The sequence below is a fragment of the Coregonus clupeaformis genome, unplaced genomic scaffold (assembly GCF_020615455.1).
Source record: "Coregonus clupeaformis isolate EN_2021a unplaced genomic scaffold, ASM2061545v1 scaf2339, whole genome shotgun sequence".
Taxonomy (NCBI): domain Eukaryota; kingdom Metazoa; phylum Chordata; class Actinopteri; order Salmoniformes; family Salmonidae; genus Coregonus; species Coregonus clupeaformis.
The window spans coordinates 25,833-48,626 of NW_025535793.1; the positions used below are offsets into that span (position 1 = coordinate 25,833).

Below are 22,794 nucleotides of genomic sequence, written 5' to 3' on the forward strand. Positions count from 1 at the left end.
ACTTCTCAACAGCTTCTACCACCAAGCCATAAGACTCCTGAACAGCTAATCATGGCTACCCGGACTATTTGCACTGCCCCCCCACCCCATATTTGTACGCTGCTGCTACTCTGTTAATTATTTATGCATAGTCACTTTAACTCTACCCACATGTACATATTACCTCAACTACCTCAATTAGCCGGTGCCCCTGCACATTGACTCTGCACCGGTACCCCCCTGTATATAGCCTCCCTACTGTTATTTTATTTTACTTCTGCATTTTTTTTCTGAACACTTTTTGTTGTTGTTGTTTTATTTTACTTATTTATAAAAAAATAAATGCACTTTTGTTAAGGGCTTGTAATTAAGCATTTCACGGTAATGTCTACACCTGTTGTATTTGGCGCATGTGGCAAATAAAATTTGATTTGATTTGACATGTTTAAAAACCGTACTATGTCATTATTTGAGATTGCGGGAGGAGTACCCCGGATATGGGGAACCGAGAGATGAAGAGGTTAAAGGTCGTGGCAAGCCATGCGTCGCAGCCTCTCCCTGCGTACGTACTCGTGCACATAGACTTGGCCGCGCTCACGCGAACCCCGGTCCTGCGTAATTTGCGCGCCGCCTTCCTCCAGCACTTGGGAGAATTGTACCTTTCACGGACTAAAGATACATGTTCCGTTTTCAGGTGAGCAGTGTTTTAATTACGTCTGGCAATTTCTCTAGACATTTTAACTAGCGTTCCCTCAATACGAGTTGAAATTTGGCCAGTATGGGCAAATTCTGGGGGATTTTGCCTTTTGATTATCAATATCGACTCCGTTGACAAAATTCCTCCGTGCGGCCTACCAAGCACCAGGCTTTCCCCGGCATATTGTCCCCCACTCGTCACGGGCCTGGGTGTCCAGTGAACTGAGTATGGACGTGGCTGTCGTGCTCAACATGATGTGGCTTCTTTTTTTATTTTTTCTGTAAAAGTCAAATACTAAAGAATGGTGTAATTTTATGAGGAAATGTGCTATCGACGTGGATCCCGTGTGATGTAACTAGCTAGTTTGCGCAGCCTTTTCCTGCTAACGTTAGCTAGCTTTTCTGGTTCTTGTCTGGGAAACATTGTCTTGATAGGGGATAAGATGGCTAGCTAGCTAAGTCGCTAGATGGCTAATGTTTGACTGCACAGTGACAGGTTCAGAAGTATAGTAGCTATGCCACTTTTCTTTGGAATGGAAATACAATTTATTGAGTCGAGTGTTAAAGGTGACTTGGAGTACTCTGCCTGTGAAATGCTGGACTGTTCCCCGCATCATTTTCTAAACTATCATTTTCATAGACGCTAACGTTAACTTCTGAACAGTAACGTTACATCTTGGGCTAGCTACTTCTAAACTAGTGGCACCAATCAATCTTGTTGTAGATGTAACTATCTGGCAAAATTGACCTCCCCCTTCCACGTGGGTTCTTGAAATAGTCACGAGTATTTCTACAGGGTTCTAATCATTCGCTATCAAATTGAGGGAAATCTGTAATTTCGTTCAAATTGTGTCCTGAGACATATCTGCGGATAAAGTCTCTATTTGCTTAAAGAGCTTGCTAAGAAATCTGAAGATCTGACCAGAGTATAATTATCTGAAATCATTTTTCTGATATTTTTTAACAAATATATTATGCATGAGTAAAAACAGCATTCAATACTTATTTCTTGAATCTGTCAATTTCTTGATGACCTTACCACATCCCCTCCCTTCAACAACAGTCAATATCCCGTCTATCTACATCTCTTGTTGCTTCTCTTTCTCTCTGTCATCCTTCCATATCTGTCATACCTCCTTTTGCTCTCTCCCATACCTATCTCCCCTCTTCTCTCTCTCATTCCTCCCTCCCTACTTCCTCTCATCTCTCTCTGTTCTCTCACTCCCTCCAGTCCCTTGATGAAGATTGTACCCTGGAGAAGGAGGAGGGGCTGGTAGAAGAAGAAGATGAGATTGACCAGTTTAATGACGACACCTTCGGAGACGGAGCCATCGGTGAGTCACTATTGCCCATCTTTCACCAACTGACTGACAAAACACCTGAAACTAAATAATATCAAAACAAAATCTAAATATTTGTATACAGCAAAAACGAGCAAATCAGGTGTGAAAACTAACTGAAACTAAACTACAAATGAAATAAAAACAAATGTAAATAACAAGACTATAATAACCTTGGGCCATTGGACGTCCCCTTTAGCCTTGTGCGGGAAATGCCCTCTGTCTAATCGCAAATACGCCTCGCACACGATACAGTTTTGGAAACATTTGGAGCGTAGCTTTCATATGAACAATAAATAATTGTTCTAATACAGAACATGCACTTTCTGTACGCAGTTTAGTAAAGTTGCATCCGGCTGTGTTTTGAGTAACACCTACTTATGACCGGAAATATGGAATGGTCTAATGGAAATGCGAGTGCAAGGTGAGAAGATGTGTGGTACCTCGGTGGGAGGCTGTTTTACAGCCGGGTGCAACTTTGCTCAACCGCGTACAGTAAGTGTAGCTTTTGTATTTGAAAGATGATTTCTCGCTGGTACGAAAGTTAAGTTCCAAAGGTTTCCAAAATCGTAAGCAAGGATTACGTTAAAACAGAGCGTCAGGATTGTAGTTCACATGGAGCATCTGAGAACCCAAAAGGGGGAATGGCTGTAAGCCCCCATGGGTTCTCGAAAATGATGTTTCGCCTAGGCTAAAGCTGTTTGAGAAACGGGCCCATATTAAATAGGAAGTATATGCATTGTAACGTTGTCTGTTTTGTAGGACTGTCTCAACTAAAATAAATATTTGTCGACCTAGAGTTGTCTGTTCTTTCGACCAATCGATAAAATCAACTATATGTAGGCTACTGCGCTTGTCTAATGCTTTGAGCACACTGTAATTAAATAATGAAGGCATGCAAGTGACTCGAGGGAGACAGAAATCAAGATGAAGAAAAACCTGTTCCCGACCCTCATCCTCCCGCTGCGGCTGGCCTTTGCATATTCTGCTGTTATGCTCCTGCTGTTACGCTTCTAATAAGCTACGCCTTTTCCGTTTGAAGTGGCAATTTATCTTACCATTTCTACCGATCTGCGTGGCAGTTATGATTTTTATATGCACATTTTCGAGGATCAGTTTCATTTAATTTATAATAAACTCTTTGTATCTCAGTCATTATCATGTGGTTAATCAAAAATCTAAAAGTAAGTTCTATTGCCATTGCCAACTATGTAAAAATAGCCTACATAAAGCCAACAAATAAAAACATTGCAGCCTGCAGGTAGAACATTTCCGGATAAAAATAAATATCCTATAAATCACATTGGCTATGCATGGCCTGCTGCAACGAACTTGAAACATTGTATCAACTATTAACTTGGGTTGGCCTGAAGCGGGCACTAGCGAACTTGCAACATTGTATAAAATATTCTGGACCCTCAGTTTCCTGCTCTGGACAGACATAGCTGTAGACTATTTGTGCAAGGGATAAAAAGTAATCAGGTAGGCCTATTTTATGATGTTTCCACCGGATCAAAGCATTAAATTTTTTCGCTTTCATGCTGAGTGGTTATCGAAAGGGAGAGAGCTAGAAATAATTTTCAAATAGGCTACGTTGAGGAACTATTGTCATTCACAATGGATGTAAAAACAGACTTTGTTTACTTTCTGTTTGAGGTTAAGAAAAAATGACTTTGTCTTAACTCACTACCACTGTGGAACTACAATCATAGATGCTATCAGATCCCCAAATGGGCACATTTATAGGCCTACATTTAGGCTTACTTCTATGTATAATCAGGTGTGTGTCCTTACTCAACATTGACAGGAGCACTACAAACAAATGACAATGAATAAATTGACAACTCCTAAATAGAATGAAATAAACCAAAACTTGTTCCTCACAAGTGTAGCCTAGGTTGTGCGGTCCGCAAAACAAACATGACCACTCCAACAAAGGGAATGGTAAAAGACTGTAATAATAATGTATTGAATACATTAACAGAAATTACCGTAACCAAACAAACATTGTAGATTAGAATTATGGGAATAAACGGTGAAGTGGCATGTGAAAGTATTCACCCCCCTTGGCATTTTTCCTATTTTGTTGCCTTACAACCTGGAATTAAAATTGATTTTTGGGGGGGTTGTATCATTTCATTTACACAACATGCCTACCACTTTGAAGATGCAATATATATTTTTTTGTCAAACAAACAAGAAATAAGACCAAAAAACAGAACTTGTGCGTGCATAACTATTCACCCCCCCCCCCCAAAGTCAATACTTTGTAGAGCCTCCTTTTGCAGCAATTACAGCTGCAAGTCTCTTGGGGTATGTCTCTATAAGCTTGGCACATCTAGCCACTGTGATTTATGCCCATTCTTCAAGGCAAAACTGCTCCAGCCCCATCAAGTTGGATGGATTCCACTGGTGTACAGCAATCTTTAAGTCATACCAAAGATTCTCAATTGGATTGAAGTCTGGGCTTTGACTAGGCCATTCCAAGACATTTAAATGTTTCCCCTTAAACCACTGGAGTGTTGCTTTAGCAGTATGCTTAGGGTCATTGTCCTGCTGGAAGGTGAAGACTTCTGGAAGACTGAAACAGGTATCCCTCAAGAATTTCCCTGTATTTAGCGCCATCCATCATTCCTTCAATTCTGACCAGTTCCCAAACATCCCTACAGCATGATGCTGCCACCTCCATGCTTCGGGGTGATGAGAGGTGTTGGGTTTGCGGCAGACATAGCGTTTTTCTTGATTGCCAAAAAGCTCAATTTTAGTCTCATCTGACCAGAGTACCTTCTTCCATATGTTTGGGGAGTCTCCCACATGCCTTTTGGCGAACACCAAATGTGTTCGCTTATTTTTTTCTTTGAGCAATCGCTTTTTACTGGCCACTCTTATGTAACGCTCAGCTCTGTGGAGTGTACAGCTTAAAGTGGTCCTATGGACAGATACTACAATCTCCGCCGTGGAGCTTTGCAGCTCCTTCAGGGTTATCTTTGGTCTCTTTGTTGCCTCTCTGATTAATGCCCTCCTTGCCTTGTCTGTGAGTTTTGGTGGGCGGCCCTCTCTTGGCAGGTTTGTTGTTGTGCCATATTATTTCAATTTTTTAATAATGGATTGAATGGTGCTCTGTGGGATGTTCAAAGTTTCTGATATTTTTTTATAACCCAACCCTGATCTGTACTTCTCCACAACTTTGTCCCTGATCTGTTTGGAGAGCTCCTTGGTCTTCATGAAGCCGCTTGCTTGGTGGTGCCCCTTGCTTAGTGGTGTTGCAGACTCTGGGGCCTTTCAGAACAGATGTATATATACTGAGATCATGTGACAGATCATGTGACACTTAGATTGCACACAGGTGGACTTTATTTAACTAATTATGTGGCTTCTGAAGGTTATTGGTGGCACCAGATCTTATTTAGGGGCTTCATAACAAAGGGGGTGAATACATATGCTATTTTCCGTAATTTTTTTGTTGTTGTTATTTTATATTTTTTGGAAACACGTACTTTTTTTCACTTCACCAATTTTGACTATTTTGTGTATGTCCATTACATGAAATCCAAATAAAAATCCATTTAAATTGCAGGTTGTAATGCAACAACATAGGAAAAAAACGCCAAGGGGGATGAATACTTTTGCAAGGCACTGTACTACTGCTGATACCGGTGTGCCATCCCCGCGGCCTCCGCAATAGATTAGTCCACTGGGACGTGTGAATCGGACAGGCATCTCGTGCCATAAAAAATTTAATACAAATTAGACTGCTCGACAAAAACAATCTTGGTCGACCAACAGCCTATCGACCAGTAGGGTCAGCCCTACTGTTTTGAGACTGTCAGAATGCAAGGCATATGGTTAACTTAGCTATAGCATGTTGTTTAGTGGCATACTAAGAGCATTAAAGACTGAGCCAACCACAAACTCTTCTCGTTCTGAATGACAAAGGCACAGAAGGCGTTATCATTTACTGAAGCACTGCCGCCGCAACGTGTTATATTACAATTTACATTTAAGTAATTTAGCAGACGCTCTTATCCAGAGCGACTTACAAATTGGTGCATTCAACTTATGATAGCCAGTGGGACAACCACTCAAAATTATTGTTATTTATTTTTCAGCAGAAGCAAACTCCTTTGTCAGCACCTGTGTGTGTGCAATTGGCTGGGGAACGGAGAAACTCGTAAAGGCTCTTTTTAAAAAATATATAAAGGCTACCGAAATTGGTTCACTTATACCCTAATATACAGTACCATTCAAAAGTTTGGACACCTACTCATTCCATTTTTTATTTTTTTTATTTTCTAAATTGTAGAATAGTGAAGACATCAAAACTGTCTTCACTATTCTAGACCACTCCCGAGTGTGCCACTAGAGATCCTGGTTCGAATCCAGGCTCTGTCGTAGCCGGCCGCGACCGGGAGACCCATGGGGCGGCGCACAATTGGCCCAGCATCGTCCAGGGTAGGGGAGGGAATGGCCGGCAGGGATGTAGCTCAGTTGGTAGAGCATGGTGTTTGCAACGCCAGGGTTGTGGGTTTGTTTCCCACGGGGGGCCAGTATGAAAAAAATAAAAATTATGTATGCACTCACTAACTGTAAGTCGCTCTGGATAAGAGCGTCTGCTAAATGACTAAAATGTAATGTAAATGTAACTATGAAACAACACATATGAAATCATGTAGTAAATAAAGAAGTGTTAAACAAATCAAAAATAAATGTTATATTTTATATTCTTCAAATAGCCACCCTTGGCCTTGATGCCGGCTTTGCACACTCTTGGCATTCTCTCAACCATCTTCATGAGGTAGTCAACTGGAATGCATTTCAATTAACAGGTGTGCCTTCTTAAAAGTTAATTTATGGAATTTCTTTCCTTCTTAATGCGTTTGAGCCAATCAGTTATGTTGTGAAAAGGTAGGGGGCGGTATACAGAAGATAGCCCTATTTGGTAAAAGACCAAGTCCATATTATGGCAAGAACAGCTCAAACAAGCAAAGAGAAACAACAGTCCATCATTACTTTAAGACATGAAGGTCAGTCAATACGGAACATTTCAAGAACTTTGAAAGTTTCTTCAAGTGCAGTCGCAAAAACCATCAAGTGCTATGATGAAACTGGCTCTCATGAGGACCGCCAAAGGAATGTAAGACCCAGAGTTACCTCTGCTGCAGAGGATAAGTTCATTAGTTACCAGCCTCAGAAATTGCAGCCCAAATAAATGCTTCACAGAGTTCAAGTAACAGACACATCTCAACATCAACTGTTCAGAGGGGACTGTGTGAATCAGGCCTTCATGGTCGAATTGCTGCAAAGAAACCACTACTAAAAGACACCACTAAGAAGAAGAGACCTGCTTGGGCCTAGAAACACGAACAATGGACATTAGACCGGTGGAAATTTGTCCTTTAGTCTGGAGTCCAAATTTGAGATTTTTGGTTCCAACCGCCGTGTCTTTGTGAGACGTGGTGTGAGTGAACGGAAGATCGAATTCAAGGCACATTTAACCAGCATGGCCACCAGAAACAGAATTCTACAGCGATACGCCATCCCATCTGGTTTGGGCTTAGTGGGACTATCATTTGTCTATCAACAGGACAATGACCCAACACATCTCCGGGCTGTGTAAGGGCTATTTTACCATGAAGGAGAGTGATGGAGTGCTGCATCAGATGACCTTCACAATCCCCCGACCTCAACCCAATTAAGATGGTTTGGGATGAGTCGGACCGCAGAGTGAAGGAAAAGCAGCCAACAAGTGCATAGCATATGTGGGAACTCCTTCAAGACTGTTAGAAAAGCATTCCAGGTGAAGCTGGTTGAGAGAATGCCAAGAGTGTGCAAAGCTGTCATCAAGGCAAAGGGTGGCTATTTGAAGAATCTCAAATATATTTTGATTTGTTTAACACTTTTTTGTTTAGTACATGATTACATATGTTATTTCATAGTTTTGATGTCTTCACTATTATTCAACAATGTAAATAATAGTAAAAATAAAGAAAACCCTTCAATGAGTAGGTGTGTCCAAACTTTTGACTGGTAGTGTACATTTGTTCATTTGGGCAGAATATTGTATAAAATATTTAGATGGTTAAAAGCCAACATTAGGTTGTTTTGTTAAAAAACACTCTTTGTAACATGACTAGCTACCCTACAGTGCCTTTGGAAAGTATTCAGACCACTCTACTTTTTCCACATTGTTATGTTGCAGCCTTATTCTAAAATTGATTAAATTGTTTTTTTCACATCACTACACACAATACCCCATACTGACAAAGCGAAACTGGTTTTTAGAAATGTTTGCTAATTTATAGAAAATTATACTAAAATATGACATTTACAGAAGTATTCAGACCCTTTACTCAGTACTTTGTTGAAGCACCGTTGGCAGTGATTACAGCCTCAAGTCTTCTTGAGTATGATGCTACAAGCTTGGCACACCTGTATTTGGAGTTTCTTCCATTCTTCTCTGCAGATCCTCTCAAGCTCTGTGAGGTGGAGAGGGTTGCTGCACAGCTATTTTCAGGTCCCTCCAGAGATGTTGGATCGAGTTCGGGCTCTGGCAGGGCCACTCAAGGACATTGAGACTTGTCCTGAAGCCTCTCCTGCGTTGTCTTGGCTGTGTGTTTAGGGTCGTCGTCCTGTTGGAAGGTGAACCTTCGCCCCAGTCGGAGATCCTGAGCGCTCTGGAGCAGGTTTTCATCAAGGATCTCTGTACTTTGCTCGGTTCATCTTTACCTCGGTCCTGACTAGTCTCCCAGTCCCTGCTGCTGAAAAACAACCCCACAGCATGATGCTGCCACGACCATTCTTCACCGTAGGGATGGTGCCAGGTTTCCTCCAGGTGTGACGCTTGGCGTTCAGGCCAATGTGTTCGATCTTGGTTTATCAGACCAGAGAATCTTGTTTCTCATGGTCTGAGAGTCTTTACGTGCCTTTTGGCAAACTCCAAGCGTGTTGTCATGTTGCTTCCGTCTGGCCACTCTACCATAAAGGCCTGGTTGGTGGAGTGCTGCAGAGATAGTTGTCCTTCTGGAATGTTCTCCCATCTCCACAGAGGAACTCTGGAGCTCTGTCAGAGTGACCATCAGGTTCTTGGTCACCTCCCTGACCAAAGCCCTTCTCTTCAGTTTGGCCGGGCTGCCAGCTCTAGGAAGAGTCTTGGTGGTTTCAAACTTCTTCCATTTAAGAATGATGGCCACTGTGTTCTTGGACCTTTTATTGCTGTAGACATTTTTTGGTATCCTTCCCCAGATTTATGCCTAGACACACTATTGTCTTGGAGCTCTACGGACAATACCTTCAAACCCATGGCTTGGTTTTTGCTCTGACGTGCACAGCCAACTGTGGGACCTTGTAGAGACAGATGTGTGCCTTTCCAAATCGTGTCCAATCAATTGAATTTACCACAGGTGGACTCCAATCAAGTTGTAGAAACATCTCAAGTTTGATCAATGGATCAGTGTTTTAGCTTTGTCATTATGGGGTATTGTGTGTGGATTGCTGAGGGAATTATTTTCTTTAAAAATTAAATTTAGAATAAGGCTGTAATTTAACAAAATGTGGACAGTCAAGGGGTCTGAATACTTTCCAAAGGCACTGTATGGAAATGGAAACATTGATTTTGTGTGCGTAGAACAGCTGGCTGGGGAAGTCCTTTAAACCTGCTTATAGGCCTACTATATCTAGGCCTATATCTAGTTTCTACAATGTTTACAGAATAAATCAAACTGGGTTGGGCGGATTACTTGAACAATTTAATCTGTAAACATACTAATAACAAATAACCCTAGGCTACATGACAAAGTTCAATAAAAAAAAAAGAAATCGAAAGAAGTTCTTTCAACTTTTTTCAAGGGGGTGTACGCAGCATATGGTCATGGTAAAATCTGTTGTCAAATTAGGTAATTCCTTTGTCATTGTCATAAGCACAAACACCTTCACCCAAGGTTAGATTTAAATATCGTCCTTTACCTTATCGCTAACGTTACCATTCAGTTAAAATCCCCCGTTGCCAGTCAGTCTCTATTACCTGGATGACACCTGTAATAATGGAATTACTTATTACCTCCTACAGATGATGACTGGCAGGAGGAGCACAAGCGGCTCGCCGAGCTCGAAGAACGAAAGAACGACGGACTCGGAGGTTTAGGACTAGGGGGACTAGGGATGGGGGGAATGGGAGGAGGAGGAGGAGGAGAAGCTTCCACCGTTCACCTCCCTCCTCCCGCCAGTCGCATCCCCCACCCGTCGTCCCTCCCCCCACCCCATCACGCCCTCTCTTCGATTCCCCCTCCGGGCCTGGAGGAGAGGGGGGGAGGCGACTTAGCCGAGTCCCTAGCCATGTTGATCTTAGGGGCGGACCCGGCCATCGCCAGCGTGGGTGGTCCAGCCGGGCCTGGTGACCGGTCCAGTGGTCTCCCTGCTCCCCCCTCCATGCCCCAGCAGCAGCAGCACCACCACCACCCCTCCCAGCTCCCTCCCCACCACCAGCTGACCCCGTCTGGGCTGCCCCCTGGCCCACCGCACCCCTCCCTGCTTAGCTACCAGCAGCATCAGCACCTCATACGCCGAGGGGCGGCCCCCATGCAACAGGTGAGACAGTCTAGTATATTATACTGTAGTAATCATTGTATCTTGTGCAGTGGTTCTCAAACCTCTCCTGTGGACCCCCAGCCGTTCCATGTGTTTGATCTATGCCAGAGTTAGGTACACCTGATTCAACTTGTCAACTAAATATCAAGCTCTTGACTAGGTGAATAAGGTGAGCTGGTTCAGGGCTACACCAACATTTTGAAACATCTGGGGGTCCCCAAGGAGAGGTTTGACAACCACTGATCTAGTATACTGTAGATCTGTATGCTACAGAACTACGTTATAGGTTTTGGAGAAGGAACTATCAGCTCGTTCAATGAGGGACAAATATTATGCATCACTAGTAGGGGTGTAACGATCCATCTACTACATCGATGTATCGATTTATATTCCTATGATCCAACAACATCGATCTGTGCTCGGCGAGTTGGCCTTTTGGACAACATATATCGATCTAACATCGTTTTAAAATGTAATAAATCGATTGTATCGATACTAGGAAATAACCCATTGGATTTAAGCACGTCAGACTTTATATGGATGTTTTTTCTTAGCACTTTTAATGATAAAGGCTTTAAACATTACTCGATTCAGTCTGCCTATCCGTGACGTCATCGCGCCAGCAGCAGCGCAAAGGCGCCAAGACAACAAAACAAAGCATGGCGGACATGTCACGATCGCTGAGTGTGGATGTGGTGTAGGGAATCAAGCGCAGGCACACAAGAGTTCGTCAACAGTCTTTTAGTGGTGCAAAACAACTCCTAACAGGAGAAAATAGCCAACCCAACCGGGAGGCAAGAACGACAAAAACGCACACAACACAGTGCGTAAAACAAGGAAAAGCGCACGCAGTGCGGACTCTCAAAATACACAGAAAGAGAGCAAAATGCCATGAACACGAACAGCTGACAAAAACAAACAAACATGAAACATCGAACGGTGGCAGCTAGTACTCCGGAGACGACGACCGCCGGAGCCTGCCCGAACAAGGAGGAGGAGCAGCCTCGGCCGAAACCGTGACAGGACAACAGAGGAGAAGCGGACAACAGAGGAGAAGCCGACGAGCGAGAAATTATCAAGCCACCATTGCGGTCCTTACAAGAAACAGGAATCTAGGAAACTTCACCTGCACTGTCCAGTATCCAGGTATTTATTTCAGTCCCACTGGTTGAATTTTTGGCTAAAAGGTTACTGAATCGATTTCAAGTCACTGAATCGTTTCGGATCGTATCGTTCTAAATGAATCAATATCGTCCTTGAATCGTATCGACAACCACGAATCGTGATACAAATCGAATCGTTGTTAAAACGAATCGTTACACCCCTAATCACTAGTGGAGCGGCGCCTTCTGACACGCTTTCTCTGACTCTCTCTTTCAGATGAACTCACACAATATCTGGGAGAACAACATGGGATTTGGGCCTGTGAGCGTCACCCCTGGACTAATCACTCAAATGGAGGTAAGACACCTGCCGGTTTTGAAACTGGCTGTAACAGGGATGTACTTCCTGAATTTGTCAAATAAGAACACTGCTTTTCGGTTGCAAACGGTTTAGCTACGTTGTGCCTTGCTGAGCGTGGCCCTGTACTTTACATGGAAAAAAACAACATAGCTGGCACATTTGCCCTCTGAATGACTTACCAGATCTTGTTTAAAGCAATTGTATGAATTATTATTCTCTTTCTTCCCCGTCTTTCCAGGACAGTCCACTTATGTCCATCATCAAAGAGGTGGGGCTGCCCAATCGGCCTCCGCCAATGATGAGCGAGGATGGGCGGGACTTGTCGGAAAGGGCCCCCCCGCCTCGCTCGTCCTCTCCCGTGATTGGTAGCCCACCAGTGAGGGCGGTGCCTATCGGGACTCCGCCCAAGCAGCCGATGAGTCATGCTATGAATCATCAGCAGCAGGTCAGTGGGAGAATTCTGCCCTTTCTCCCTCTTTTTAGTCATTCCGTTAGGGATCATTATGGACTGTTCATCTTCTCTCTGTATGCAAAATACTCCTACTTGTATTAAAAATAGTTATTTGTGTAGTTTTGGCTATTTCTTGTAATCTGTGTATGCCCTTCTCTGTGTGGTTTTGTATAACATGGCTTTATTCTGCAGAAGTAACAACTGTTTATAGTTATTACACCAGTGGTCTCAAACTTCCAGTTCATGGGCCACATCTGGACCCCGAGTCACACTATGGTGGCCCGCGGGCCTGGAGTTTGAGACCACTGTATTAGACAATTAATAAGTGCTTGCTGTTATCCTCCTGTTTCTGCCTCTACTCTCTTCCTATCTGTTGCAAAGCCGGAGTTAACCCTCTCTCTGTGTACAGTTATAGGCTAATTAGTTGTATTGAAACCTTCTCCCTCTCTCTCCTGTGTGTGTGTTGCAGATCCACCACCCCACCGCCGTTCATGTGCGAGCCCCGGTCCACCACCAACACCGCTACCCCCCTTCCTTCCCCGAGCGCATCTCCCCCAACACCCTCCTAAACATCGCCGTGAGTCTCCCTGCCTCCCTCTCTACTTTGACTACCTCTCCGTCCTTCCCTTACTTTATTAGGTAGGGCATGTGAAGTTGAGGAATCTAAAGTTTTATTTTGGCGGTCTGAACAGATGTGGTGTTTTTCACCAATTGTCAACTGAGTGTTGACTTTTCATGGTCACTTCCGTGAGGGTTAAAAATTTTTTTTTTTTAAAATACAAAATAAATATTATTCCATAGCAGCTAGCTTGGTTTTGGCTCAATAGCTTGGCTCATGGATGGACTCTCTCTAGCTCACTGCAGATGCACGTTCCAGGTCAGTGTTGGTTCTGTAGGGTTCTGAGTTGGTTCTCTCTCTGTCTGTGTTAGAACTCTCCTCTGTGTCGTCCTCCGTTCCCGGCTGGAGTGGGTCCCGTTCTGTCCCAGATCCAACGCGCCCAGATGCTCAACTCTCAGGTGAGACTCAACCAGTGGTGACCCGTCATTAAGGGCAGGTGGGGCAGAGCCTGTTTAGCATGTTATTTTGGCATTCAATTAGTACATGTCACATATCAGTTTGCAAACAATGTAAAAAAATATATATATAATTGAGTTAATAAAGCCACATACAAACATGGTCTCTTTTTTGCTTTCTTGAGTAAGGCAGCTCCAAAATGCAGTGCTTTCTGTGGTGGTGGTGGGGCAGCCAGCGGTAAATAAGGCGCGTAGGGTTTGGTAATGTTCTCTAGTTGCACTATGATTGGCTCAGTGTTCTGTCTCTGATGGGGACACTACGTCACTGCAAAATCTACGGGGAGAGCTCGAAAATTCAAGCCCCTTGGGTGCTGCTATAGAGCTACGTTAGAAGTGCCCATCCAAGAAGGCTCAAAGTCATTGGCCACAGATAAAATGACGTCAAATCACGTTATATCTACAGTAGCTTTGGTTGGCCTGATCATGTCAACATCATACTTTCACAATCTTAGCTAGCAGGCTAGCAGTCATCATCATGAATTAAGTCGACAATCTACTGGCAAATCCTTTTCAATCCTTGTCATATGAAGAGAAATTATAAATAAAATGTATCGGTGCTCATCGGCCATTGGACATAAACATTCCACAACAAGTTGGAAATCGCAAATTCAACAATTAGTGGTTTGGAAGGAATCAGTGGCTAACTGCAAGCATTGCAAAGCAATCACTAGCCTGCTATTCAGTGGAGTGGATGTGTGGTCCAAGTCTGCGTTAAAGGGTCTCTTTTCCAAACTTAAAAGGATATACATTCAACATTGGCCATGCTGTCAATCCAGCATGACTTCTGCCGCTTTCAAAACAACTGGAAATTCGTACCTGGGAAATCTCAGACTTCAGTGAGTTCAAGACAACTGGGAACTTGGGGGGGGAAAACGAGCTCCAACTGGGAAAATATGTTTTGAACAGTGATCCAACTCGGAATTTCAAGTCAGGAACTCTGGCCTCTTTCTAGAGCTCCGACCTGAAGATCAACCCTGTTTTTTTCCAAGTTCCCAGTTGTCTTGAAAGCACCATAAATCCAGAGAATGCCGGACTTTGATGACCAAGTTTGATGACAAAATTTGTCCACGAAGGACCGCCGCGAACCTTCCTGTTCAAGTGAGCACAGCACAACAAGGTGAGTCCAAAAATGTATTGTATGCTACTGCATAAATTATCTAAAATGCCAGGAAGATATGTATACTGTAGCTAACATTTACGTCATTTAGCAGACGCTCTTATCCAGAGCGACTAACATGAGCAATTGGGGTTAAGTGCCTTGCTTAAGGGCACATCGACAGATTTTTCACCTAGTCGGCTCGGGGATTAGAACCAGTGACCTTTCGGTTACTGGCACAACGCTCTTAACCACTAAGCTAAGAAAGTAAAACTAAGTGTATGTTGTGTAGTAAGCTGTTAGTAGCCCATGTGACTCACCCTAATAATTTGGTCCCTTTTCCCATATTATTTAGCCTACTGTTCTGACTTGGTGGTGCACATGTAGCCTATAGTGTGTTTTAGAGAAATGTCATCATCGAATATTGTAAGAGCTTTCACTGTCTGCTTATATGGCCCCTTTATTTATCCTACGGTTCTGACTTGGTGTACAGAGAGAATACTGTAAGAATGGCCCGTGTTCTGAATTCTGTCGCTGTACATTTCAAAAGTGCTGAACAAATAGTTATATTGACTACGTCCATCCTAGCTCGCTCATTAATGTCTTAATCGAAATTATGGATTGCCTCTTATCCGCTCGGCGGCCCCTTATGCCATAGTTTGTACATTTCAATTGTCAGTAGAAACCACATTTGTTTAAGCAAGTCAGCCATATGAGCAATGTTTATTTTTTTTAAGGCAGTAAATGAGGCTGAATGAACTGTTTCGCTGCCATACAAGGCTCCGCTGATAGCCAGGTGCAACAGTGGTAAGGTGTTGGGACAGCTTTACGTAGGCCCTAACAGTTTGTTGGCACCGTTTGTCACCGTCATAGTCCAATTAATGTATTGTTTAGTGTTGTGTAGTGGCTTTGCTGGCATGCATAACATTTTGGGGGGAGGAGTTAGCCCCACCAAGATTTACATGCTAAAATCGCCACTGGACTCAACCTGGACGAAACACTCACCTGTGTTCTCATCTGTACACCTGAATGCACTCACCTTGAGCCGTCTCACTCACAAATTAGGCCACCTGGGGTGTATTAATTCATAAGTGCACACCGTAGAAAAAAGTGTTGCAACGGAAATTAGCGTTTCTATAATAAGGTAATTTAGTCCCTCCCTGTCCAGACCTTTTGCTTCCGTTTGGTGCGTAGGGAATACACCCCATGCATACTCCCTATGAACAAAAATTATTCACATGTACAACATATCAATGAACTTCTATACATACCGGTATGTGAAACAGGTGTTTGCATAAACACATGAGGGAAAAATGTATTGTCTGAAGAGAGAGCCTTGAATTGTACACAGCATCTTGGTTCGTGCAGGTGACTGTGACCGCCTCCTCAGACCAATTGCCAGTACGCCCATAACATTGCTCCGTGAATAAAAAGGAGTATCTCAGTTTCAAGGTCCCAGCTTTGAGAGAAGAAGCCTCGTCAGTCACATGCAGGAACCAACGTGAATAATGTAAATCATGCTTATATGACTTGTTTGTTTAGAAGTATATAAGGACTGAAAGGCAACATTTTGTAAACCTCTCCGGCCGTGATAATAAAGATTGATTCATTTACATTGAGTTTGAGTCCTTAGTGGTGAATTTCCACGAAACACATTCAATGCCAGCCTCACTTCCTTTCCTCTAAAATATCTATATTTTTTTCTTTCCTTATCTCTCTTTCCCCCTCTCTCAGGTTGCTGGCTTCCCCAGGGGCTGTCAGGGTCCCCCGTTGCTGCCTGGCGGCGGAGGCTTCAGGCCCTTCTTCGGCCAGCCCCCTCCCCACAGGATGGGTCCCCACCCCGGCGGGCCCCCTCCCAACCACAACCACGTCCCCTGTCCCATCATCCGGCACAACACCACACACCTGCACCCCCAGCACCGCCGCATGCTTACCCAGAGGATGCAGAGTAGAGGAGGGTATGTAGACTGAAGTGTGTGTGTGTGTGTGTGTAAATAATTTGAGTTGTCCCAGCATCCGCATATCTCCTCCATATCCATCCACAGTGCTGTTGCCATAAACTGCCTTACGGATTTCCTTGAATTGCTAATGCATTACGTTCAGCTGACCTGCATCTGAAGCAGCTGTGGAACCTCTTTCTCACTTTGCCTCCCCTATCTTCTCTCTCCCCAGTGAGCGTGGCGGGCGTGTGGGGGACTGGCGGAGCAGGGACCCCTACAGTAACTTGATGACCCAGAGGGAGAAGGAGTGGGTGGCCAAGATCCAGATGATGCAGCTGCAGAGCACTGATCCCTACCTGGATGACTACTACTACCAGGTCAGTACAGACAAGTCAATGGAAAAAGTCACGGCCATGTTCATTAGGTACCAAATAATATATATTATATATATATTATTATATATTATATTATATTATATTATTATATATTATATATATTATATAAAATGGACTGAAACAGGGAGCGAGTACCTGGTCCAATAAGAAACGCCTGTTTTCATTTTCTGGTGCAAAATGTTTTTTTCCTTCTGTGTGCCTTAATGAACATGACCCCGGGTTGTATTCACTAGGCACCCAACGGAAGAAAATGGATTGAAACGGGGAATGACTACCTGGACTTGGTCCAATTAATGCTTGTTGTCATTTTCCGCTGCAAAAATGTTTTGCTACGGTGTTCCCAAATGAACTTGACACAGGTCAGTGCAGGGTTGTGTTCAGGAGGGCGTGACATTCTGAACAAGGCAGATAGAAATGTCAGTTATAAACCTGACGCAACCTCTTGCAGAGATGCATGTCCACTCTACACAATCTGTTTCTATCTGATCGTTCCATCTTCTGTCCTACTTAACAACCTAGAATGGGGTTAAATAGAAATGTAATTTATAGAGCTGACACAAGTCCTTACATTGACAGAAACGCATGTTGGTTCTACATATTGTATTTCTATCTGATCGTTACCAGCCTAGATGGACCATTCTAGAATGGGAGAAGGAGGGAGCATGTCATAAACAAGATCAGGATGTACTCCAGGGAACAACTGTTCCAATCCTGTCATTCAGATTCTTTATTAGTTCCACATGGCTGTCTACCTCAGTCTAATCCCTGTTCACCTCCTTCTAGGGACCAATAGGTCTCGCTGGCCTTTGTGGTCAGATTTCCACATTTTAATTGAGTGTTAATAAAGTTTTAGTATGGATTATCCTTATACATTTTTATTGGCTTTCTATGATTAGGTCACTTTTTTTTTTGTAGTTGTCCCTGTTTATGGTGCATTAAATGTTTAAATAAATGGATGCTTATTTTGTGTTGCCCGGCAGAATTACTTTGAGAAGATGGAGAAGAGGCAGGAGAGAGACAGAGACGGCGTGAGGAAGGAGCACACCACCAAACTCATCACCCCCCAGGTGGCCAAGCTGGAACACATCTACAGACCAGGTAACACACTGTCACATTAATGATTATTACAAAACTAGGATGATTATGATACATAATCAGTTATGAAATCCATACTTGAGTTCAAATATGATTTGTTTTGAAATTAAATTGTATTTGGCACACTCCCTGGTGTGCCACATTGTCAGGGTTTGCACTTTTGGGACTATTGCATTGGTTCCTTAGCACCAGGCAAGCTCAATCAAGTATTAGAAAGAAAACAATGCTATTTTAACCCAGGTCTGATTTTAAATGAATAATCATCACATCACCTTTGTGTGTTTTTGAGGATGTATCTGTAACATACGTGTGTATCGCTTTACCCCCACAGTGCAGTTTGCAGGCTCGCTGGGTAAGCTGACTGTGTCCAGCGTCAACAACCCCAGGAAGATGATCGACACGGTGGTGACCAGTCGCACTGATGACGAGGTACTTGCTACACACACACCACAATCTCTCAAAACTCCTGTGTCTCATGAGTTCTGCCATTCTATCTCCTGTTTTGTCTCTGACGTATGTTCCCTGTTCCTTATCACGCTTTGTATTCTGTTATATTGTTTTGTCTCGCTACTCCAGATGTTACTGTCAGTTGTTTGGTCTATCCTTCCTGTATTGATATGGTGACAGGACAACATGAGTTATTTTCAGGAATTTATCTACTGAAATAAAACCGTTATTATGGGTACTGTAGTACAGTGGTTCCCAACCTTTTTTGGGTACTGTACCCCTAAAACACTTTGACCTGACTGAAGTACCCCCTCATGCGTGTGCGACCGGCGTGATTCCTAGATTAAGTGTAAATTTGACTAAATTAGGTTTAATATCAATATTATTTGTCTGTCATTTAACTGTGAATGATAATGTATTACTATAATATTACTAATGTACTCCTAACATCAGTTGAATCTTTTTTATAGGATTTCTTCATACAAATTATACAAACAAAGATCACATTTTATACACTTACTCCCAATACATGTAACCCATATTTATAGACTTGTGTATGGCACGAGGACTCTCCAATCAATGAGAAACTTTACTCTGTCTCTCACTTATTAGCTTTGTCAGTCTTGGGGGCTGTGTGGCAACAGCAGTGATCAGGCTTTTCTCCAAGTCGAGTATGTTCTTGTGCAGGGTCTTGATTAGGGTCATGGATGTAGATTAAAATGGCAGCAGTTCATTTGGTGTATGTTTCCCCAAATCAGGATATTCCTTCTCCACATCACACCAGAACTGTGACACTCTTTTCTCTGAGTACCTCCTCTTCAGGCCACGATCTGAGGACACATACAGAATATTTTTTTGCAGTCTGGTAGGACTGTTGTTGGTACTGTCAGTCATGAAAGGATTACTCACCCAGTCAAGTTTAGCAGACTTTTTTTCAATGTAAGGGAGTTGAACTCACTTAGTTTGGATAAATGTGAGCTTACTATTTGCACCATAGGAGCTCTATCAATATCACCTGTAGAAAGGTAGGTGTCAAGCTGCTGGAAACAACTTATATCCCCATCTTCACCTTTACTCTCCCAGAGTTTGATCTTCTTTATGAATCCACACACTTTGTCATACATGTTTAGCATGTGTGTGTCTTTGCCTTGCAGTGTTAGATTCAGGTTGTTCAGTTTGCTGAACACATCAGCAAAGCGGGCTACCCAGTCTGTGCCCTCGAACACGGGCACAAGGGGGTGCGAGTGCTCAGACAAATCACTTACTTTGGCCCCGCAGCTCAAAAAGCCTCTGTAGCGTTTTCCCTCTGGATAGCCAATGGATGTTGGTGTGAAGCAGTAGCTGTTGGTGCTCAGTCCCACTGTCATCACAGAGCCTTTCAAACAGTCGGTGATTCGGAGGACTGGACTGGATAAAGTTAATCACTTTCACTGCCTTTTTAAAAACATAATGTAACTCAAGACTCATTCTCTTGCTGGCCAATGCCTCCCTGTGAATGATAGTGATTCCATTCAATGTCCGGGTTTACTTTCTTTGTGGGCAATTAATACTTCCACTCTCCCAGTCATTGATGCCGCACCATCCATGAACACAGGATTTCCAATCCAGATTGTGTCCTGAGAAAAAGCTGTCAATAACGTGAAACACTTCATCACCTATAGTTCTCCCCGTTAGCTTCTCACAGAACAGAATGTGCTCATTAATTTCCGAAATGTCTCTGTATCGTACAAACGCAATCAACTGGGCTTCCCCACTGACATCCGTCCATTCGTCCAACTGCAGCTCAAATAACTGGAATTTAACTTTCCCACCACTTGATCAACAATATCAATGCCCATGTCATCGATTTTACAGCATACCGTGTTATCTGACAATGGTACAGTCTTCAGTGCATCAGCTGCTGTCTTATCAATCATAGTTTCAGTGAGGATAACAGCAGCAGGTAGAATTAACTCCTCAGATATAATGAATGGCTTTTTTGACGTGGCCACAAGTAGCGAAATAGCATATGAAGCCTCTCCAATGCTTTGGTTGACACAAGTTGTTTCTTTAATTTATCTTGACTTCCCTTAAATTCTGACCGCTTTCTATGGAAACAGGAGGTGAAACTGAAGATACTATTCATGAAATTGACGTTATTTTGACTTGAGCTAGTGCTGCTACTGCTGCTTGAAACTGTGCGTTTCAGCCATTGATCCATAGCTAGTTTCTACTCAAAGCTATCTGTTAGCTGAAATGGTGAGCCACTAGTGTGGAGCAGAGGATCACGTGCACTTGGCGTGAGCAGAGGATCAACAGGAGGCTAGAGGCCAGGGAGACCGAGCAATGCGCACTGAAATGAAAGTAAAAAAGAGTAGGACTATAGATCTAAAATAAACTAGAGATTTGTGACCTCAGTAAATGTTTTCCTGTCTATTAAGATTGAATTAACTTGAACATAAAAATGTGTATGTATGTATGTGTATATACATACATACATACATACATACATACATACATACATACATACATACATACATACATACATACATACATACATACATACATACAGTGGGGAAAATAAGTATTTAGTCAGCCACCAATTGTGCAAGTTCTCCCACTTAAAAAGATGAGAGAGGCCTGTAATTTTCATCATAGGTGCACGTCAACTATGACAGACAAATTGAGGGGAAAAAATCCAGAAAATCACATTGTAGGATTTTTTATGAATTTATTTGCAAATTATGGTGGAAAATAAGTATTTGGTCACCTACAAACAAGCAAGTTTTCTGGCTCTCACAGACCTGTAACTTCTTCTTTAAGAGGCTCCTCTGTCCTCCACTCGTTACCTGTATTAATGGCACCTGTTTGAACTTGTTATCAGTATAAAAGACACCTGTCCACAACCTCAAACAGTCACACTCCAAACTCCACTATGGCCAAGACCAAAGAGCTGTCAAAGGACACCAGAAACAAAATTGTAGACCTGCACCAGGCTGGGAAGACTGAATCTGCAATAGGTAAGCAGCTTGGTTTGAAGAAATCAACTGTGGGAGCAATTATTAGGAAATGGAAGACATACAAGACAACTGATAATCTCCCTCGATCTGGGGCTCCACGCAAGATCTCACCCCGTGGGGTCAAAATGATCACAAGAACAGTGAGCAAAAATCCCAGAACCACACGGGGGGACCTAGTGAATGACCTGCAGAGAGCTGGGACCAAAATAACAAAGCCTACCATCAGTAACACACTACGCCGCCAGGGACTCAAATCCTGCAGTGCCAGACGTGTCCCCCTGCTTAAGCCAGTACATGTCTAGGCCCGTCTGAAGTTTCCTAGAGTGCATTTGGATGATCCAGAAGAGGATTGGGAGAATGTCATATGGTCAAAATATAACTTTTTGGTAAAAACTCAACTCGTCGTGTTTGGAGGACAAAGAATGCTGAGTTGCATCCAAAGAACACCATACCTACTGTGAAGCATGGGGGTGGAAACATTACATTTACATTTTACATTTTAGTCATTTAGCAGACGCTCTTATCCAGAGCGACTTACAGTTAGTGAATACATATATATATATATTTTTATACTGGCCCCCCGTGGGAATCGAACCCACAACCCTGGCGTTGCAAACGCCATGCTCTATCAACTGAGCTACATCCCTGCCGGCCATTCCCTCCCCTACCCTGGACGACGCTGGGCCCATTGTGCGCCGCCCATGAGTCTCCCGGTCGCGGCCGGCTGCGACAGAGCCTGGATTCGAACCAGGATCTCTAGTAGCACAGTTAGCACTGCGATGCAATGCCTTAGACCACTGCGCCACTCAGGAGTACATCATGAGAAACATCATGCTTTGGGGCTGTTTTTCTGCAAAGGGACCAGGACGACTGATCCGTGTAAAGGAAAGAATGAATGGGGCCATGTATCGTGAGATTTTGAGTGAAAACCTCCTTCCATCAGCAAGGGCATTGAAGATGAAATGTGGCTGGGTCTTTCAGCATGACAATGATCCCAAACACACCGCCCGGGCAACGAAGGAGTGGCTTCGTAAGAAGCATTTCAAGGTCCTGGAGTGGCCTAGCCAGTCTCCAGATCTCAACCCCATAGAAAATCTTTGGAGGGAGTTGAAAGTCCGTGTTGCCCAGCGACAGCCCCAAAACATCACTGCTCTAGAGGAGATCTGCATGGAGGAATGGGCCAAAATACCAGCAACAGTGTGTGAAAACCTTGTGAAGACTTACAGAAAACGTTT

At 43.3% G+C, this 22,794-nt stretch overlaps 1 protein-coding gene across 1 annotated transcript in view; it reads left to right on the forward strand.

Moving 5' to 3' along the window:
- Nucleotides 1–562: 562 nt before the first annotated feature.
- Nucleotides 563–22,794, forward strand: part of patl1 (PAT1 homolog 1, processing body mRNA decay factor) — a 38,244-nt gene continuing 16,012 nt past the window's right edge. Inside the window, exons 1-11 of the mRNA XM_041873682.2 lie at nucleotides 563–673; nucleotides 1,907–2,009; nucleotides 10,081–10,598; nucleotides 11,979–12,059; nucleotides 12,301–12,507; nucleotides 12,983–13,090; nucleotides 13,444–13,530; nucleotides 16,418–16,641; nucleotides 16,856–17,000; nucleotides 17,999–18,116; nucleotides 18,445–18,542. Coding sequence (XP_041729616.1) covers nucleotides 659–673; nucleotides 1,907–2,009; nucleotides 10,081–10,598; nucleotides 11,979–12,059; nucleotides 12,301–12,507; nucleotides 12,983–13,090; nucleotides 13,444–13,530; nucleotides 16,418–16,641; nucleotides 16,856–17,000; nucleotides 17,999–18,116; nucleotides 18,445–18,542 — 1,704 coding nt within the window. The 5' untranslated portion in view covers nucleotides 563–658. The remainder of the gene's footprint in view (nucleotides 674–1,906; nucleotides 2,010–10,080; nucleotides 10,599–11,978; nucleotides 12,060–12,300; nucleotides 12,508–12,982; nucleotides 13,091–13,443; nucleotides 13,531–16,417; nucleotides 16,642–16,855; nucleotides 17,001–17,998; nucleotides 18,117–18,444; nucleotides 18,543–22,794) is intronic.